Source organism: Rhamphochromis sp. 'chilingali' (genome assembly GCF_963969265.1).
Source record: "Rhamphochromis sp. 'chilingali' genome assembly, chromosome: 11".
In the NCBI taxonomy this organism is placed as follows: Eukaryota; Metazoa; Chordata; class Actinopteri; order Cichliformes; family Cichlidae; genus Rhamphochromis; species Rhamphochromis sp. 'chilingali'.
In genome coordinates this window covers 38,287,670-38,307,609 of record NC_137938.1, presented here as the reverse complement: position 1 = coordinate 38,307,609, position 19,940 = coordinate 38,287,670, and the positions used below count along the sequence as shown (strand labels likewise).

The following is a 19,940-nucleotide window of genomic DNA, read 5'->3' as shown; positions in this document are numbered from 1 at the left end:
TGAGTCTGTGTGAGTCTGTGTGAGTCTGTGGAAGCTGTGGCTCAGTGTGAGTCTGTGTGAGTCAGTGTGAGTCTGTGTGAGTCAGTGTGAGTCAGTGTGAGTCTGTGTGAGTCAGTGTGAGTCTGTGTGAGTCTGTGTGAGTCTGTGGAAGCTGTGGCTCAGTGTGAGTCTGTGTGAGTCTGTGTGAGTCTGTGTGAGTCTGTGGAAGCTGTGGCTCAGTGTGAGTCTGTGTGAGTCAGTGTGAGTCTGTGTGAGTCTGTGTGAGTCTGTGGAAGCTGTGGCTCAGTGTGAGTCTGTGTGAGTCAGTGTGAGTCTGTGTGAGTCAGTGTGAGTCAGTGTGAGTCTGTGTGAGTCTGTGGAAAGTGTTACCTGTTCGTGTCCAGAGTGTCGCCTGGCTCTGACAGCTGGCTGCAGGTCAGTTTAAATGGGAGTGGAGGATAAGTGTTGAGTCCCTCTGAAATAAACCCGAACAGCCCGTCAGTGTGTGTCTGGTTACAGACGACAGGGAGATCTGAGCGTGCTCTTACTGTTGAGGGCGGAGAGGAAGACCCTGATGAAGCGCTGGGCGTAGCCCTGCTCGTCGGCCTTCAGCCTGTCGAGTCTGATCAGGTGCTGCTGTATCGGCACGCTGGCCAGCTCCTCCACCTCCATCCGGTTGTAACGATCACCCACCGCCACCACAAACAGCGCCACCCCCTCACACTTGGCCTTCTGGGAGATGTAGCGCAGCTTGGCCTGGTCTCTGTAGGCCGTCTTGGTGCCCACCACAGTCAGGACGGCCCTCTTGCTGCGCGGCTGGCCGGCCTTCAGCAGCACCTCCCTCAGGGTGTAGTCCAGCATCTGTCCCAGCGCCAAAGAGCCGCCCTGCTGCTGCATGTTCTGCATCATGTACGTCTTCATGTCTCCAGCGTTCTGGTAGGTCTGCAGGCCGAACTCCACCTTGGTGCTCTGTTGGACCAGAGCTACTCGGGCCTGGCGGCCGGCTCGGCGGGGCTGTGGACTCACGGCCAGCTGCTCCACCACAGAGCTCAGCAGCTGCCGGGCACCGGCGTATTCATCGGCCTGGATCTCCCTGGAGCTGTCCAGCACCATGACCAGGTCCACATCCGCCTGCTGAGGCAGCACTGGTTCCTGGATGAAGGCGCACTCCTCTGCACGCCTGCAGGGGTCTGCAGAGACAGCAGCAGCCACTGAAAACACCTTTATTCATCCACATACGCTGCTCGTGTATTTAACGTTAACTTCATTGTAAAAAGTGATTTTTCTCATGTATTACCAAAACTGAAACAAAAAAGTCTGATATTGTGTAAGTGTTTTTCATCCAGGGAAGGATTAGACACCTAAAGGCATAAAGTTATGTATCAACCAAAGTCTCTGTCAGTGTACAGAAGTTAAATATTTAACTGTTTTTCTACACGATGAACAAAGAAAGAAATGTGTGAAATCACAGAAAAAGTTCTGGAAGTTTTGTTTTTAACTGCAGTCGTATAAAAACCTTTCATTTGTTATTGCTTAATGACTCAGGGAGGTTTTAATCAGCAGGGAAAGTCGTAAAACTGCAGCAGCTTGTTGGCGGTGAGCAGCAGATCCAACAAGTTAGAATCAAAAATGGCTTCAAGTGCACATTCAGGGCTGTGAGACTCGCAGGAGAGAACACGCATCACGTTTAAGGCCTGGACAAGTTGAATCGTTTTGTTCTCCATCGTGGAAAAATGGCTGAAAATAAAACCAGGCCAGCTTTAAAAACTCTGCACTCAGCTCTGCGGTCTCATCCCTGTGTTTCTGTCTGTGCACTCGGCCTGAAGCTACACTTGCTGCCTCGGAGTGTCGGCCCCCTTCCTTCTGTCACATATCGGTATGATCCCAATCTGTCTTTGCTTGCGATTGGCCGCATGCTGTGCCCACCAAAATAAAGTCCCACCCCTACCTACTATCACAGTCACCTGCTGCAGAGCCGATAATGGCATCAATAAAAGTAGCCGCACGTCCTGAGAGCAGTGAGATGTGGCGATTTACATTTTTAAGAGGACTGTAAAGTCAAGCTTCCTCATATTCACTTTGATCCCACACAGCTCATCTAACTCGAACTAAAAAGGTGTGCAGTGCAGATGAGGTATGAGCATCAGTCGTTACCGTAACAGACGGCACAGCTCTTGACCCTCCTCAGGTCAGCAGCCGGCTCCTGTGGCCTCCTCAGCACCGTGAAGATGGAGTTTCCTGTGTCGTCAGCCTGAGAGGAGACAGCAGCTACCGTTACCGACCGCTTCGCTCGTTCATGACAAACAGAATTCCTCAACGACTGAGGGAAGACGACAAGCAGCTTAAAGAAAATGATGTTTTATTAAACCTTCCCTCTTCGGTCCATCTGTCTTGTATGTGCTTTATAACTGACAGCCATGAGAGAAGGCTTCAGGCACCGCAGCTGTTTCTTCCTGTTGTACACTAACTTCTGGCTACACACTGTAAACATAACTGGAGCCGCACAGGGAGACTAAGTGCACAATGAGCTGGAACGACTTTGTGCTTGCAGGCCAAACAGGCTGGGAAAAAGGCCCTCACATCATGTGCTGAGAAGGTCCCAGATGTATTGGCTCAAGTGAGAGCAAAGAGTTTAAAAGGGAGATGATGAAACCGTGGAACCCTCCAGAAGTCATCACACTGTAAGGTCTAAAAAGGAAACGGGGACACCCTGACTGTAGCATCAAGAGCCAAATGTTTTTTAATCCAAGGCAAACACTCCGATAATCTCAGGGCGCCGTTGCTGTAACAGTGCTTACTGATTTATGAAGTCCCATCTTCATCCAAACCAGATATTACGATATCGACTCCACACTCCTGTATGTTCACACTGAGAGGCATGGTAGGTTTTGTGGACAGATAGGGTGGCACGCTCGCTGCATTATTGCATCACTTCCTGCTCCTGGTGCACCACATCAGTGGTGCTTGTTCAGTTGTCTAAAGAGCAGCAACATCAGCAGTAACTGTCTGAGAAGCTGGCTCTCTTCTGCTCACTTTGTCGGTTGTCCAATTATTCCTTTGCCTCCTTTAGCACCTGGTCGCCTGGTTGTAGCTCTGGAGGCCTGGCTCCCCACAGAGCCAGCCAGGCCCTGTGGTGCTTTGCAAAGGTACTGTTGGCCTGGTTGACTGTGTCCAAAGTGGGAAATCAGGCCAGTTTGGTGACTACGAGGAGGAAGTGTAGCCTCAAACAGAAACCTTCAGTACGTTTCCCTGTGTACAGACTCCCTGGACTGCTTCCTGTGTGGTGAGTGTCGGAGAGAGAGGCTGGTCGCGTGTGTGGATTGCCTGAAGAGGAATGAGCACTTTGCCCCTGGATTTCCCTGGAGCCCTGACCCCTCACCTTTTTGTATATACACCCGGTGTGCATCAGAGTCCTGCGTGTGAGTCCTCCACCTCAATCTAACAGCAGCTCCCATTTCATTTATTAACCTTTTCATCTACGCTAAAAAAAAAGAAAAAAAAAAGAGGCAGCACGGTGGCACGGTGGTTAGCACTGTTGCCGCACAGCAAGAAGGTCCTGAGTTCAATTCCAACATCAGGCCGGGGTCTTTCTGTGTGGAGTTTGCATGTTCTCCCCGTGTTTGCGTGGGTTCCCTCCGGGTACTCCGGCTTCCTCCCACCGTCCAAAGACATGCAGCTTGTGGGGATAGGTTGATTTGACAATCCAAATTGCCACTAGGTGTGAATGTGAATGTGAATGGTTGTTTGTCCCTGTGTGTTGGCCCTGCGACAGACTGGCGACCTGTCCAGGGTGTACCCCGCCTCTCGCCCTATGACAGCTGGGATAGGCTCCAGCGCCCCCCGCGACCCTGAAAAGGATAAGCGGAAGCGAATGGATGGATGGATGGATCTACGCTAGTCCATGCTGGTATCAACATACTGAGTTATCCTGACCCACTGAGTCACAGCCAGACTCCTCATCGCACAGGCCGAGGAGGAGGAGTGGCAGCACTTCAGCTTATTAACCAACCAAAGACACAGTTTGAATTCATTTAAAAAACTGTTAATAAGCAGTTCTCATTTGTTATAACAAACAAGACATAATATTTGGTTACAGATTATTACTTCAGTACTTCAGACTAAAGAAGAAACTGATAGTTGGGGTGACCCTGAATCCTTGTCGGTTGTATAAAATAATGTCCAGCTTATGAGTTTTCTGATCAAAGCTGTGTGTTTGAGCTACCCCAGGGAGTCACGCACTTCACATTCCAGGCTCTATTCTTTCTACAGAATCCAGAGTCAAGATAAAATGATTAGCAAGACACCAGAACACTTTTCTTAAAGGTAACGCAGTTTGCTACTTGATTGCTCCTGGGAAAAAGTAATTTGCTTCACTACCTGTTACATTAAAAAAAGCTGTCTCACAACCACAGTTTAGTAACATGAACCTCAGGCTGCACCAAAGCAAATCCCTAACGAGGACTCACATCTCTGAGATCTTTCTCTTAGCAGAACACGAAGCAAAGACTGATTCTACTTTAGAAACGTGAGCAGGTAGACAGGGAGGCTGCAGCCCGACTGCTGTTTGTTACCTGTGGAAGGTAAAGTCTGTCTGGGCAGCATCAGCAACATCACGCAGTTGTTTCTGTCGCGGACACACTTTTCCTCTTTTCCATTTGTCTTTTGTACAATAAAGATAAATGTCCATGCATTAGGCTGCATCGCTATTTTCCTCCTCTGACGCGTGAACTGTAACCAGCTGATCGTCGAGAGAGTGCAGCCACACGATTCCCAGGAATCGGAGCGCTGGGAACAGGTTTCCTACAAAAGCTGTTTTTGGTTCCCATCCCCAGATGGTCTCAGTCAGGTTTTAAGTCAGACTAAATGAAAGATGATTTTGTGCATGATGGTGCAGTTTAAAGTGTTCAGGTTAATTCATCAACATCGTTTTTTCCAACAACAGAAAAACTATGAAACATGTTTGAGAATTCATTTGTAATGTATCGTCTAATTTTAGCATGTTCACCATGGACCTGATGGAGGCTAAATCAAACTCACCTCCATCGCCTGATTAATCGCGGGAACGTTCCTCAGGGAGATGATTGCTGGGACGATGTTCAGAGCCCGGTACTCCATAATGGCAGCAAGAATGTCAGTGTTGTCCTGAGACGCTCCATTGGTGAAAAACACGGCCACCTTCCTCACCATGAACCCAGCTCGCACTCGTTTGAAGATGTTCTGACCCACAAAGCGCATGGCGGCGCCCAGCTGGCGTTTCTTGGACGTCTTCTCTAGGGCGATGTTCTTCACAGCTTCTATCAGCGCAGTCTTGCGATGGTAGTCCTGGAAGCGGATCAGGTACTTGGTGTAGGCGCTGTATCCAACCACAGCCACGCGAGCGCCTTGTGGACAGTTGCTCTCAGCGATGCTCAAGTCCTCCAGCAGGTGGAGGAGGGCGGAGCGCTGCCTCTCGAGGGCCGTCGGAGTCACGTCGTCAGACATGTCCAAGCCGAACACCAGCTCGGTGGGGTAGGCCGGACACTGTGACTCACCTGGAGGAGGTAACGTCAGGAAGAGCTGAAGTGAAACGACCGCGGTGTTGGAAACACGCTCAGGCCGATTAACAGATACTCAAAGACGACTAGTTACAAGTTACAAAGCACTTCTGCTACTCAGTAAAATCCACCAAGCAGTTGGAGACAGTTTCAGATAAAAAGGTGCAAATATGTCCCGATGATCTCAGTCAGTCGGCATCTGTGGACAAAGTCTTTGTGCTGTACTCACCATGTTTGTTCTCACTAAGAGGAGACGTACGTACCGTGTGAACAAGCTGTGTGAAGCAGAAACACATTCACTTATCACAGCGCTCGTACTCTGCAGTTTGCTTCCACAAACGTTCGTTTTAGTTTCCATCCTCTACATAAAAACTCATAAACAAACAGCTGATCATTGTTTTGCAAACGTGTTTAAAGCGATGACACTTACCACAGTTGTCCCTGATTTTGTTGATCAGTTCGCATTCCTGAGACGACAGAAAATGTTCTTTGTAACAACATATTTATTTTAAGCAGGTGAAGCGATTTAAAGGTGGACTTACAGACAGGCCTCTGCTCCCAGGAGGACCTTTCGGGCCCTGGATGGAGGAAAAACAGAGATTATTGTAAGTTTATTTGGGAGGATAATCAAATGTGACTTTTATCTGTGGCTTCCACAGGGTGATGACCCGCTTCCTTTACATGGTGCCGGTTTTACGTTGATGTGGTCCCTCCCTGACAACGGAACAGGATGCAGCGTTACTGCTGGAGTCTGCCAGTCATGGATGGATCTTGTGTGATGTCTGTTCCTATGGACAGTGATCCCAGCAATTTGTGATGCTGTGTCATTACCAGCTTTTTGAACTGAAATCGTCCATCAGTAACCAGGACGTGCTCACAGCCATCTGCCTCCAGCTCAGATACCATCCTGCTCTGTCACAGCAACCCTCTGCATGATCTCGCCAAATACATCCATGAAACCTCTATGAGGTCTTTCTCTTTTCATCCTGCCTGGCAGCTCCATCTTTTAATATGTCCTCTGTCTAATTTAATTTAAAAACTAAATGAGCTTTTTTTTATTGAAAGATTTGCTTAGAAGATAACATCATTCAAAGAATTATTAGACGTGCTAATGAGAGTGAAGGTAGGCAGGTGAAGATGCAGTTTAAACGTACTTTGTGTCCTGGATATCCGTCACCTCCAGGCTCACCTGGCTTTCCTGGCATGCCTGAGTTCCCCTGTATGGGTCACACATAAATCACAGAAGAAGCAAAAAGCCAACGTCTCAGTGACGCGACATCAAAGAAACCTTTCTTACCCCACGACCCCGGTTCCCCTTGGATCCTGGATACCCTTTCGGTCCCTTCGCACCGTCGTCGCCCTGAAGACAAAATGCCGTGTCTCAATCACCACAGAGTCCAACATACTTCTAGCTTACTTTGGCTGAACCACATGGTGGCATCAAAGTTTTAGTGTGTGGAAAATGGAAGGACTCACCGGTAAACCAGGGTAACCAGGAAAACCAGCATCTCCCTGTACAGAGAAAGGAAGAAGCAACGATTTCACGATTAAGACTTTCTAAAATGTTCGGCCACATGTGTAAATCTGTTTTACCCACATCATTGTCCAGCTGAACAGCACCAAAGACATCCCCATGCCTATGCAGATGATACTAAGCTGTATTTTTCCACTAAGCCCCCAAATCTCAACAGCCTCCCAGACCTCAATCACTTCACCACTGCCAGTGAAAAATGGACGAACGTTCCTTTTTCTGAATCCTGGTAAAACTGAGGTTCTTCAGGTTCTTATGAAAACTTGGGAGGGAACATTTTGGATTGTGCCAGCACAGAGCTTGGGTGCGGGTCACCAGTGACACAAACCACGGTGTATCCTGAGAGAACCAGAACATCTTCTCCTCCATCAAACGAATAGCTGAAACTAAAACCATGTGGCGTTCTTCTTACTGCTTTTCATTGTTGATGAAAACAGAATTCATTCAGTTTTTGTTGGTTGATGTCAAATTAAGGTTCAGCTCTACCTTTGAACCTTTCGGTCCTTCAGGTCCAAACCCGTCACGACCATCCAGACCCTGAACACAGAGAAAGTCTTGCATGAGATAACTGCATTGAATTACAGATATACACAAGCTCAGCTCATGTTCGGGATCCTACCGGCATTCCTCTGGGTCCTGGTGGTCCCAGAGCACCCTTCACACCTGGTTCTCCTGGTTGGCCCTTAAATAACAACCATGGACATTTCTCCATCAGAATTTACACCCCCATCCAACAAAACCCTGCCAAAATATCTTTCCATTTATAAATAAAGAGTACATTATTTACAGGCTGAATCCAGTTTTATTCACATTTTAAACGTTTAAACTGCTGCTGTGGTTTATGGCCACGATCCTGGGCCATTTGACCCAGCGTTTTGAGTTTTTATACATTTGGATGTTTATGGTTTATGTTTAAGTTCATCAGGTTATCTAAGTTCATTTCTGTTATACTGAGGTTGCTGTTGTTTATTACAGTCCCCTGGTGTCTTCACCCCGTGTGTTTAAGTCTCCCTCAGCCTTCACGTGTTTCATGTCTGCGTGTCATTATGTTTCCTGTTTTATTTTGAAGAGGTCTGGTGTCCCATGTTCATTGTGTTTAGTTTCACTTCCCCTGTGCCGTCATTGTGTTTCCGCTTCATCACCTCCTGTGTGTATTTAGTGTGTGTTTCCACTCATTCCTCGTCCAATCGTCTGCTTTGTTTCCATGCCTCTAGGTTTATGGATTCATGTCAGGTCTTCAGGTTTCTAGGTCCTTGTTCTAGTGTTTTTATATTTAGCTCACCCAGTTTAGGTTATTGTTAGTTTCTCCTTTGCCTTTTGTTTTTGTGCTGTTTACTAGTGATGTGACGTTCTGTATCGAGGCTTCGGAGCGTGTGTCGAGTAATGGAGGGGGCGTTTCCGCAATGCGCGTATCGAGGCTTGCTTCATTTATGGGAGGAGCTGAAAATGATGACGTCCGCAGCCTCGCTGCCCGGCTGTACCACGTGACTGGTTCATGAAGTGCTTTGCCGCGAGCTATGACAGCGATATAAACCCCTCAGACTTCATTCAAAATGTGGGTGTTTGATGGAGAGTTGCGGTTAGAGAGAGTTTGGAGACAGTTTGGAGGTTTATGAGCGTGAGGAGAGAAAGTCAGGAGAGAATGGAGCCAGCTAAGAAGAGGAGGATGTCCTCCCTTGTGTGGGAACATTTTGATCTTATTCCTCCCAACAAAGTATGTAAATTTCTACAGAAGATGTATTTTCATGATACTGATGGTGCAATAAAACTTATGTTAAGCTGTCGTTACTTTTGTACAAGGTGAAGTGTTTGCTATGTGCCAGGGAGCTGGGATATAACAACAACACCTCATCCATGCTTAGGCACTACAGAGCTTTGCATGAGAATAAGGGGAACACCGATTGTGGAGCAAGACCAGGTGAGCCATCAAATGCCATGATAATATAGCATGCAGTAATGTTACTAAATGATATAACAATATTATACAGCTGTAATAAGTTACGTGTGTGATATTTATATTTGTGCTTTGTCTTTATTGTCTTTCCTCAGGAGAACAATCTCAAATAGATGAAGACCTGGTCAGCATGGTGATTGAGGACTCCCAGCCATTTAGCATTGTGGAGGACAAAGGATTCAAAAGATCTGTTAAATCATTAAATCCCAGCTATGTTCTCCCCACTAAAAAGGACGTAAAAGCAGTGAAAATTTAGTTTTTACAGAATAAAATGTGAACAGGCAGGACTGAGGCTCAAAGCCTCAGTGTGTAGCTGTCCATACCTCAACGTTACAAAAGCACAACTACTGTCCACACCCCAACCACACCTCACCTCACAGTAAATGATCATTTCCATTTCAAGCATTTCCAAATAATCATTTCCCATACTGCCAGTATAAATATACACAGTATACTGCATCACTACAATATACATGTTTTACACACTCCTTTTGTTGTTGACATTTACAGGCTGTGTGCAAAATGCCACACTCTTCAAATTCATGCCAGCTATTATTTTTACGTCCAGTAGGTGTCCTGCTAGAGCAAATGAAGCTTCAAGAAGCTTTGCACTGGGGTGAACCAATTGGATGAAAAGCTTCAGTGCTTCATGAAGCTTCATCTGCCCATCACTACTGTTTACCAGCCTACAATAAACAGCTCGCTTTCAGCTAATATTAAGTCTGTTTCCACTATTATCTACTCACATTCACACAGTTTGCTTCAACCAGACTGTGACACAAAATCTCATTGGGGCCATTAAAGCTTGTAGTTGGATAGGGGTTGGGTTTTGACTTCTACCCGCTGGCTACATGGGTATTCTGGTTAAAAGCTTTCCTGAATGCAAAGAAAGGAAGCGATGTCACCCACCTTCTGCCCATTAGGGCCAGGACGTCCAGGTAGCCCTGGTTCTCCAACAGATCCATGTTCACCCTGTGGAGGAGCAGAGCTGCCACTGTTCACTCTATTCACATCATGCAAACACTGAACACTCTTTATGTTGCAGCCACTGGAAATACTTCTAAAGTCTTTAAATGTCTAAATGTTTAAATGACCTTTAAAGCAATAATAATAATAAAAAAAGCAATGTTGGTATTTTTCCTCATGCAAAACTCCCTTTAATCAGACACATGCTTCATTAGAAAAACACAATCAGTACATCATAATTGAACTCATTGGTCAGTGCATGCATACAGCCTAGTTGATGAACGCACCTGATTTCCTGGAAAACCAGGTGTTCCTTTGGGTCCAGGTTCCCCATTGTCCCCAGCAGGGCCCTGCAGGGTCATCACAGTTTGATAACTGGTGATTATTTACACCTCTGCTCTTCCAATCAATGATGACTGATGGATAGTCTGCATAGCTGTACACTAGTAGTCATCTGTAGTGTACGCTGATAATAATATATATGTCACTACACTTTATTTGTATTGCTTCTAAAACAAAGAAGTGTTGAAAAATAATAATAAAATTAGGAAATTAAAAGAACAAGAAAAAACAAGGGCGCTAGGATGTCAATCCTGGAAAACATTCCATCAAACAATAATTACAGAGCTATGACAAACACAGCAAATCAGTGCAATCTGATCAGACAGCGTGTGGTTGTCTGCATGCGCCTGCCAGAATCCTTTCTACGGCCAAACTTCATGACGTCATGCATGAAGTACATCCTAGTACAGATGCCGGGAGTCTATGTATATATAACAGGATACTGGAGTCAATTCTCTATCATCTCACACGTCGATTTAATCAGTTTCTGTTTGATGGTTATTCAGCTGTGTGACAACCCGAAGGATGCGGCCTCCGAAGGATGCGGCCTCCGAAGGATGCGGCCTAGGTTTTGGGACACAGCTTATGGAAAGACCAGATGTTTTTCAGTCACCAGGGCCTGAGGCTAAGTAATTCACCTGGAATAATTTTGTGTGTCCCTGACCAAATGGCGTGGAACACCTGCCTTAAGAATTTGGTTGGTGTCATTTAAGCACTGTGTGCCAGGAAGAGGGAGGAGCCAACGCAGGACTCAAAACTCAAAAGAATTAACTAAGGCAGGCAAAACACCAAATACAAAAAAACGTAACTCAGACGTGAAACTAGACAACTGAGAAAGTGAGGAACAAGCAACTAAGAGCAAGGAAAAGGGGGGACACTCGCAGCAATATGGGACGATGCAACAATGGGCAAAGGCAAACGGTGGAAACACACGGGGAATGGGGGAGAGATCAAACATAATGAGGTGGGAGGAAGGAAAACAGATGAATGAAACCCAGAGACAGAACTTATACGAGAGACGTGACAGACTAACCAGGGAGGGAACAAACTAAACCAACAGGAAGTACAAATGATTACACTTGGAAGAACGAGGAAACTAAACAATAGCAAAGAGAACATAAGAAACAGAAACACTGTGTTAGCGTGACAGCAGGACGGCGTCATTCACACATCGTCACAGCCGCTCTCGTCTTAAAGAGCGCAGGATTTCATATGTTGCTTTGAGAAAACAGTCATGGTGTGGATCAGTGCAGTCATGTTTTGGGGAAGTACGATCTGACGTTGGTCACATTTCAGATCAACAGTGAGCTTATTTGTGTCTGTGTGATACCTCCTAATGCTTTAGCTCATCACATGAACGTACGGCGGCCTGAATGTGCAGACGGAGAATATCACTTTCTGTCGACGTGAACACTGCCCATGAGACTGTTATACAACATGTGTTCACAAATATACTCCACTAAATGAGAAACAGCTTTTCTTAAGTTGCTAACTTATACCAAGCAGAGCTGCAACTGCATCCTATCTGGCTTTGTGGTTTGACAGAGAAAAAAGAAATTCATGAATAGTTCCACTGAATTTCTCTGGAAGTCTGTCCATGGGCCAAATCCAGCACAAATCTGCCAAATCCAGCTGAGCGAAAGCCAAAGTGTAACCGGAGTGATGCAAAAACACAGACTAAACTGGTACCTCTCGAGTCCTGTGGGGATTTCTGCCTATTCAACTAAAACAAAACTTCTAAGGAATAATGTGTACAGTTACTGTCAATGATCCTTCAGGAATTTAATGCTAAATTCAACCAGATGCAGCCTGCGGGAGAACATTTACAGCTTACTGCCTCAGCTGTAAACTCTGTTAGCCTGGCTCTGAATCACGGCTCTTGAACAGTTGAGACTTCAATATTTGAAACAGCTTATTAGTTCCAACATATCGAGGGGTCTTACAACGCAGTGGAGATCCCTTTACAGGCCCAGCGACTTGAACATGATGCGTAGTGATTACATACAGTTGTGGTCAGATGTTCATCACGGGCATGAATTTCAGGTCATTTTGGATTTTTAATGATTTCTTTAAACCTTTTCCAGTGTGCAACGATCGTAGAGAGTGTGCATTAGAGCAGGGCGATATGACCAAAAATATTTATCACCATATGCATTTGAAAATTTGCAATAACGATATAACTGACGATATAATTGACACGAGACAAATTGAGATGAGAGATGAGATGAGATAGCCTTTATGTGTCAGTTGCAGGTCTTTTGCCCACAACCGAGATGACAGACCTTGCCGACCGTACCTACAATACACAAACCTCTCCTATCATTTCAATCCCAGCAGGCAGCCTTGTGGGGGTTTGAACAGCCGGTTCCGCTTTCTTTATTCTTTGATAAGTCAGGGCCAAGCCAGCTCCGATCAGCCAGAACCCTGTTATCATGGTTCCGAATAGGTAGATATCTTCAGCACTCAGGCTCACCCAAGCCCAGACTTCTCGTTGAGGAAGGGGTGTCAGTTGCATTTAGGGACCAGTTGATCAAATTCATAATTCCTTTTTGTTCCCTCTCTGTTCCAGGGAAAAGGAATACAGAAAAAAAAGAGACTAGACAAGGACATAAGCAGGGAAGATAAGGGAGAGGAGAAAAAGTGCGTCCGCCTCCTCTGAGAGCCAAAGAAGAACTCCTCAACTTTATTAGTGCAAAAAAACAAAACAAAAAAACAACATCAATGTATTTTCACTTAAACAAGCAGCTGTTTTTTATCTGCATTAAAGCTATATAAACATTTAACAGTGCAAACTGACAGTTTAACCAAAAGGCGTTTCCAGTGGAAACTGGCCGACATATCCTCAGCATAACCATGTATAACATCCACAACACTTAAAAAGAGGTTATACACACGCAATACGGTAACATTATGTTGAAGCACAGCACGTATCACTCCGCGAGGCTCCGCCTACGATAGCCGTAACGCTCCGACAATCCATCGAGCGGTGCGGCTTCGTAGCTCAGCAAAGTCGTACTGAAACATTTGACAGATTTTCGAGCGCCGTGCACATAAAATCGTTTCGAGGTCAGTAAACACAACCAGAGTTCATACATAAGGCACACGGGATTATAAGGGGCTCTGTCGACTTTCAGACAAATCAAAGGATGATTTTAAGTGCGCCGTATTTTCCAAACAACGCGGTAATAACGACGGCCCGCTAGCATGCGCTACCAAAAATAGTGCTTTGTTGTGTATCTGACGGACGAAAGCTAAACCAGTTCCACACCAGTGAAGCTGCAGCATTTTTACAAACCAGTTCTGGTTCATCGTTTCATTCAACGATCCGCTTTCGCTCTTCTCATTCTGCGTCGCCGCCATGTGCGCATGTAAACAAAGGCACTGTGCATGTGCGTTTTACCCATATTCTATCGCCATGTTTCATTTTCTTATCGTTGCCCAACATTACACCGGTATCACCGTGAACGGTATGATATGGCCCAGCACTAGCGTGCACCAAATGGATTTTCTCTAATCCACACTGTCACGGACCCGGCTCTGGAGGACTCGGGGGTCCGTGACCAGTTTTGACTGTTGTTATTGTTGTTAGTATTATTAGTATTTGGTGATGTGTGCTTTCTCCACAATGCTGTGTTAGTCTGTGTCCCACTCGTATGTATAGGCAGGGTGTGGGTGTATACGTGTGTATGTCTGCGGGTGTGGCTGGAGGATGGAGCACAGCCACCTGCAGGCCTGATAGGTGTGGCCCTGCGAAGGACTGGCCACACCTGAAGTTCCTGCCACACCTGTTGGTGATCAGGGCTCGTCGGGGGAGCTACTTAGGAGAGTGTTGGAGCTCCCACCGGCGCGGGATCATTGAGTTATCGTACCAAGTTAGTGTGTCAGCATATGTCTGTGTTGTTCGTATATGCCCGCCGAGGGTTAGTGTTGACGGCTGCCTCTATGGTTTCCCTGCAGGAGGAAGAGTGGTCCAGAAAGGCAGCACGCACGGGGTGTGCGGAAACACAACAGCGGGGAGCACGAGCACGAGCACAGACGTCGGAGGGAAGCACGCACACGGGGTTCAAGGGAGCAACGGGGAGTTATTGTGTTTACAGTTTTTCACTGTGAATAAAGAGCACTGTTTGCATCGCAGAGTCTGCGTTTTGGGTCCTCCTTTCCCCACATCCCCACGGTCTGCCAGCCAGACCGTGACACACACAGGCTCAAATATAAATAAACATACTAATATTTGGCTAAATGTCTCAAAGTTCTTCACAGACGCTCTTGGTAGCTGTCGATAAGCTTCTGGCATAATTCTGGCTGCATGTTTGATCACTCTTTTTATCAGAACTGAGGACTTGACCAGAGGGTGTTCCCACTCTGAATGACCGTCAGCGTTCCCACAACATTCATAGTAAGAGCAGCGATGTGAGAGGAAGGCTGAGTGCGGGGAGGAGGGGTTAAACTACAGCAGAGGCAGTCGCGTCTTTTCTGAGTTAAATATGTTCGGTCTCACAATTAAGGTCAACCTGCCGTGCGTCCAATCACAAAGCAGACCGTCACGACAGAACCGGACTCTCACCTGTGGCCCAGCAGCACCTGGGATACCGGGAGGGCCTCGATTTCCTTTCTCACCAGGTGACCCCTGCAAACAGAGTCAGACGTCTGTGTACAGTCACAGATATACGGTATAATCCTGATGCTGCTTCATATCGTCTTCTACCTTCTCACCACTGGGACCTCTTCTTCCATTACGACCCTGCACAAGAAAAAAATGTCACCATCATCATGCTGAAGTCTTTCTGCAGCACAGAGCAGCACCTTCCTACCCGAGTCTCTGTGTGAGGATCACTGCTCTTCATGAAAACAGCTTCTCTTAGAGAGAAACAGAAGAACGATTTTTCTGAGAAATCTCACCGGGTTTCCATCTAGTCCACTGTCACCCCCGTACCCGTCTGGACCAGGATCACCCTGTGGATTAAAAAACATTCTGATAACTGCATCCAGCCATCTGTCCTTCTGCCCGTCCAGCCACAGAATTATATACTTTGGTCAAAATATTATAATTATATATTGTGACCATTTGGCCTGGCTTTCCTCAGACCGTACACCAGAGAAGGTCAGGGCTGCATGGTGTCAGTCACTGGTTGGTAATTTCAACATTTTGGTCGTTGCCATCCTGAGTGAGCTACTCAGGACCAGCTCATATAGTCTTCACTCATTTGTGATGTACATCAGGTGGGCTTATTGATTTAAAAGTAAAATTAATCACATTTTATTCAGAAACACTTTAAATTAGCAACTGGAACCATAAATCCACCAAAGAGTGTTCAGCGCTCCTTTTATCATAGACTTCTATCCAATCAGACCAGAGGACTCGCCCCCTGCCGACCAGGTTAGGATGCTTCTGTATTGGCTTCACATTCATGTTCAATCACTGGCCACATATCTGATCAGCCAATCACGTGGCACCAAATGAATGCATATAGGTGTATATGTGGCTGGTTGTTGGTACAGGACGGGTTGGTCTGACTATTCTGCTGATCTGTTGGGACTTTGCACACAATCATTTACAGAGGAAGCTCTGAAAAGACAACATGCAGCGTCAACAGCAGATCTCTGAGAGAAACGACCTCACTGATGTCAGAGGTCAGAGGAAACGTCTCTAAATCCACAACACATTAAACTTGAAGCAGATGTGTACTGCAGCAGAAGACCACACCACGCACTCCTGTCAGCTAAGAACAGAACTGACTGTCTGATCCAATGGCATCCTCTCTTCTGAAAAGAAAGTGACAGGGTGTCACATGCTCGCCCCGCGTCCTCCAGCTCCCTTCCACAGTCCGAAGGCATGCTCGTTAGGTTAACTTGTGATTCTGAAGGTGTGAGTATGAGTGTGAATGACTGTGTGTCTCTCTGGGACAGACTGGAAACCTATCCTCGGTGAACAACAGGCTCTGCATCCCCTGAAACCCAACAAATACTTTAGTATCAAAAACGCACAGTTCCTCTGATGCCCAGAAGAGGCAGCAGTGAGTCAGTCTCCATAGACACTCGTGTTGGCTGTAGATCAGGAGGTAGATCAGGTCATCTACTAACTGGAGGTTTGGGCAACATACTAACCCGAGCTGCTCCCTGATGCATCGTCAGAGGGTGAATGTTAGAGAGTGAAAAAGTGCTTGTGTGAATGAGGCATGTTGTACGAAGTGCTCTGAGCATTCAAGTGCTAATTTAGAGGCAGTCCATATTAAAAACGTTTACAGCCTGATAAGAAAATCAGCTTTAGTCTCTGTAGATAATTTACGGTAAACTAGTGGCATCATGGCGGCTAACGTTCAGCTTTTACATAAAGATGTGGACGTGTCTTACTGGTCTCCCTGGGCTGCCGGGGTCTCCTTTGGGTCCTGGTCTGTTGTTGTCGACACCCGGGGTGCCCTGTCAGACAAAAACAGTGTTCGGTTCTTGAAGTGGAGCTTCCAGCTGTTTCCCAGCTGCGATCAGCTGTCGGGTTTTCCGACAGAAGAAAGAGCCGATATTACAGTTTTAACTAGGGCTGTGCGATATGACCACAATCTCATATCCCGATATCTGACGTTTATCGTCCGATAACGATATAAATCACAAAAATGTAACATTTTCTGTAAAGTCTGTGAATCTCGGGCAGCTCGACTTGTGTGAAGTGTTTCCAGCTGTGCGTCGAGTGTTTTAACCGATGCATGAAACGACACGTTTTAGACATAAGCTGTAACGGCGCCGTTTTCTTTGTGAGTATTTATTACACGGCGTGCTGCGGGGAAAAGCCTGTTCTAACGTTGGAGTCTAAGCTTTATTTTTTAGCACCTGGCGTCTCTTTTTTGCTTCTCATCTGTAAATAATCTGCATCTTTCACGCGATTCAGTTTATTTTGAAAGGTCTCAACAGGATCTTGAGCTTTATTGTGAAAGGTTTATGTGGAACATAAACAAGCGGATACGCGATGCTGTTACCGTCGTTGTTGCTAACGACAACGCATAAAAACAGGCGCTTGTGCGTCCGTAGTGTGGTTATATTACATATAAGAGTAAGACAGAACTTTAAGAAATGAATATAGCCACTGCAGTGATCAAAACCATGAAAAAATGTTGCCGTAAACACTTTATTTTGCGACACCACGAAACAAACGATAGCGTAAAATGAAAGAACGTTTTTATATTGTCATCGATATATATGGTTATATCGAACAGCCCTAGTTTTAACTGACATTAGTGACATTTAAACGTTTAAACACACAAAAACATCCTGAGAAAACATCGACATGCAGAGTTCTGTGATGGGTTTTTATGGCAGCACGACGTTTGTGGATGATTGTTGTAAATAAAGTGTTTTATGAGTGAATGTAGTGTGTGATCACACCAGGCTGGAAAAGCTCTCGATAAATCCCAGCTTATTTGTATTTGTTAGACAGATCAGACGGGCACAGACAAACTACACGATCAAATATCTTCACCATAATCTTTGTATCATAAAAATATGTGCAGAAACTAAAGAGTCATTATTTCAGGACATTGTTCATATTCAGGCTGTTGAAACAGGTTTTCTTTGTAAAAACAAAAAACCTGAAATATGAAAGGTTTATTTTGCTTTAGCAGTCTGATCGACCTGAACTTGACCTGCCTCCTCCTCTTCCTCGTCCCCCTCCTGCTCCCACATATTAAATAATTAGGAAAAAAAGTCCATGTGACTGCCGACCTTTCTGAAATGAAAGCACCGAAACTCACCGGGTCTCCTCTCAGTCCCTTCTGTCCTTTCAGCCCCTTCTCGCCTCCTGTCCCCGGGATGCCCTAAAGATGATATTTCAGCCTGTCAATCAACCTACCCAGAGGTCAGAGGTCAACAGCTCACAGCTTCATTTTTACGAGCTGAAGTCAAAACACATTTAAAAAAACGAAAACAGAAACAATAACAGTAAAATGGATCAATCGTTTCATTAGGTAACAACGATCAGAGCTGATGCAGCACGAAGCAAAGAAACTTTGAGTGGTTTTTGTTTACTGGGTTTCCCGGAGGTCCTCGTTCTGCTTTCAGTCCACCGAGTCCCGTCTCTCCCTGCAAACAAAACCAGAAGAACGCGTCATCTCTTCTTCTTCCACAGTCACGTGACATAAACCATCATACTCTCCTACCATGATTTGTAAATCACTAGGATAATACAGCATGTGTAAATGTTAATATAAAGAATAATTTTCATATGTAATAATTCATTTATCTAATTTAAACTTATATGTATAATTTAATCCACAGTTGCATTCAAATGATTATATTGAACAGCAGGAGCCAGGTGATGATAAATTCACTGCTCATCAGCAGGTGTCAGCATGTCTGTCACAGCTGTGTTCAGGTGTGTGTTAACACAGCACAAGGAACAAAGGCCTCAGCCCAGATGTTTGTCAGGCTACATTCTGTTTCACAAAGAGGAGAAAAATCATTACAATATTAGCCTCAGCTAATGTTAGCGGCTAACATTAGCTGATGTTAGCCATTAGCTACATTAGCTAACATTAGCTAATGTTAGCTGATGTTAGTCATTAGCTACATTAGCTAACATTAGCTGAGGCTAATGTTAGCCACTCCAGGGCCTCCTTGACTCAAACCAGTGTGTCCACTGGCCTGCAGGTGCCCGACACAGAGTAACGGAGTGCGCACTGTGCCAGGATTTATACATCAGGGAAACCAAACCCCCCTCTGGCTTCAACACAGAAGAGCCACCTCATCAGCCCCCCCCCCCCCCCCGCAGCTCCCGGGAAGCTGAAGACAGCTTCAACCGTTTGTGTGTTGAAAAATAGTAATTTTCTTGTTTTAACAATAGAAATAATTATTAGTTAGATTACTAGTTAGTGAAAAAGTAACAGTGTTAGCAACGCGTCAGTGATCAGAAGGCCTCAGTCACAGATGTTCATACCTGCTCGCCATCGATGCCGTTCAGTCCATCCTCCCCGTCGTCCCCCTGCAGCGTTGGAGCAGAATCAGCTGTTACGTCTCACTGCTCAATCTATGATAAACTGTCACTTCTCCAATAAATGCAGCAGTGTCAGCAGACCTCGGTCACTCACCTTGTTGCCTGAGAGGCCTCGGTAGCCCTGCAGATACAAACAGCAGATTTAATGGTTAAAGCGCTCATGTTTGACTTTTTCAGCCCGGCTTCACAGGAATCTTTCAGTTATTTGGATTCGATTAAACGTCTGATATATTTAATATTTGTGTGATATATTTATAACAAACTATAAACAAACTTGTCAGGCTGAAGGACATCACGTCTGACACTGTGGTCAGCAGCACAGGAGCACCACAGGGAACTGTGCTGTCCCCTCTTCTCTTCACCCTGTACACCTCTGACTTCTGCTACAACTCTGAATTATGCCACATTCAGAAGTTTGCATATGACACAGCCATCATGGGGTGTATCTGGGATGATCAGGAAGAGGAGTACAGAAGTCTGGTGAGGAACTTTGTCGCATGGAGTCACACAAACCACCTGCAACTCAACACCTCAAAGACTAAGGAACTGGTTGTGGACTTCGGGAGGTCCAGAGAAGGTCCACTGCCAGTTCAGATAGAGGGGGAGGAGGTGGAGGTGGTCAACAAGTACAAGTACCTCGGGCTGTGGGTGGACAAT

General features: G+C 45.8%; 1 protein-coding gene across 1 annotated transcript in view; it reads right to left on the bottom strand.

Moving 5' to 3' along the window:
* Window positions 1-19,940, bottom strand: part of LOC308405270 (collagen alpha-6(VI) chain-like) — a 42,339-nt gene that overhangs the window by 4,778 nt on the left and 17,621 nt on the right. Inside the window, exons 16-37 of the mRNA XM_080895776.1 lie at window positions 19,378-19,404; window positions 19,227-19,271; window positions 18,320-18,373; window positions 18,046-18,108; window positions 16,658-16,723; window positions 15,206-15,259; window positions 15,012-15,047; window positions 14,871-14,933; window positions 10,252-10,314; window positions 9,908-9,970; window positions 7,664-7,726; window positions 7,531-7,581; window positions 6,990-7,025; window positions 6,811-6,873; window positions 6,668-6,730; window positions 6,056-6,091; window positions 5,944-5,980; window positions 5,777-5,788; window positions 5,017-5,510; window positions 2,134-2,230; window positions 528-1,169; window positions 370-454 (exon numbers count right to left, since the gene is read on the bottom strand). Of these exons, the coding sequence (XP_080751902.1) occupies window positions 370-454; window positions 528-1,169; window positions 2,134-2,230; window positions 5,017-5,510; window positions 5,777-5,788; window positions 5,944-5,980; window positions 6,056-6,091; window positions 6,668-6,730; window positions 6,811-6,873; window positions 6,990-7,025; window positions 7,531-7,581; window positions 7,664-7,726; window positions 9,908-9,970; window positions 10,252-10,314; window positions 14,871-14,933; window positions 15,012-15,047; window positions 15,206-15,259; window positions 16,658-16,723; window positions 18,046-18,108; window positions 18,320-18,373; window positions 19,227-19,271; window positions 19,378-19,404 (2,213 nt within the window). The remainder of the gene's footprint in view (window positions 1-369; window positions 455-527; window positions 1,170-2,133; window positions 2,231-5,016; window positions 5,511-5,776; window positions 5,789-5,943; window positions 5,981-6,055; window positions 6,092-6,667; window positions 6,731-6,810; window positions 6,874-6,989; window positions 7,026-7,530; window positions 7,582-7,663; window positions 7,727-9,907; window positions 9,971-10,251; window positions 10,315-14,870; window positions 14,934-15,011; window positions 15,048-15,205; window positions 15,260-16,657; window positions 16,724-18,045; window positions 18,109-18,319; window positions 18,374-19,226; window positions 19,272-19,377; window positions 19,405-19,940) is intronic.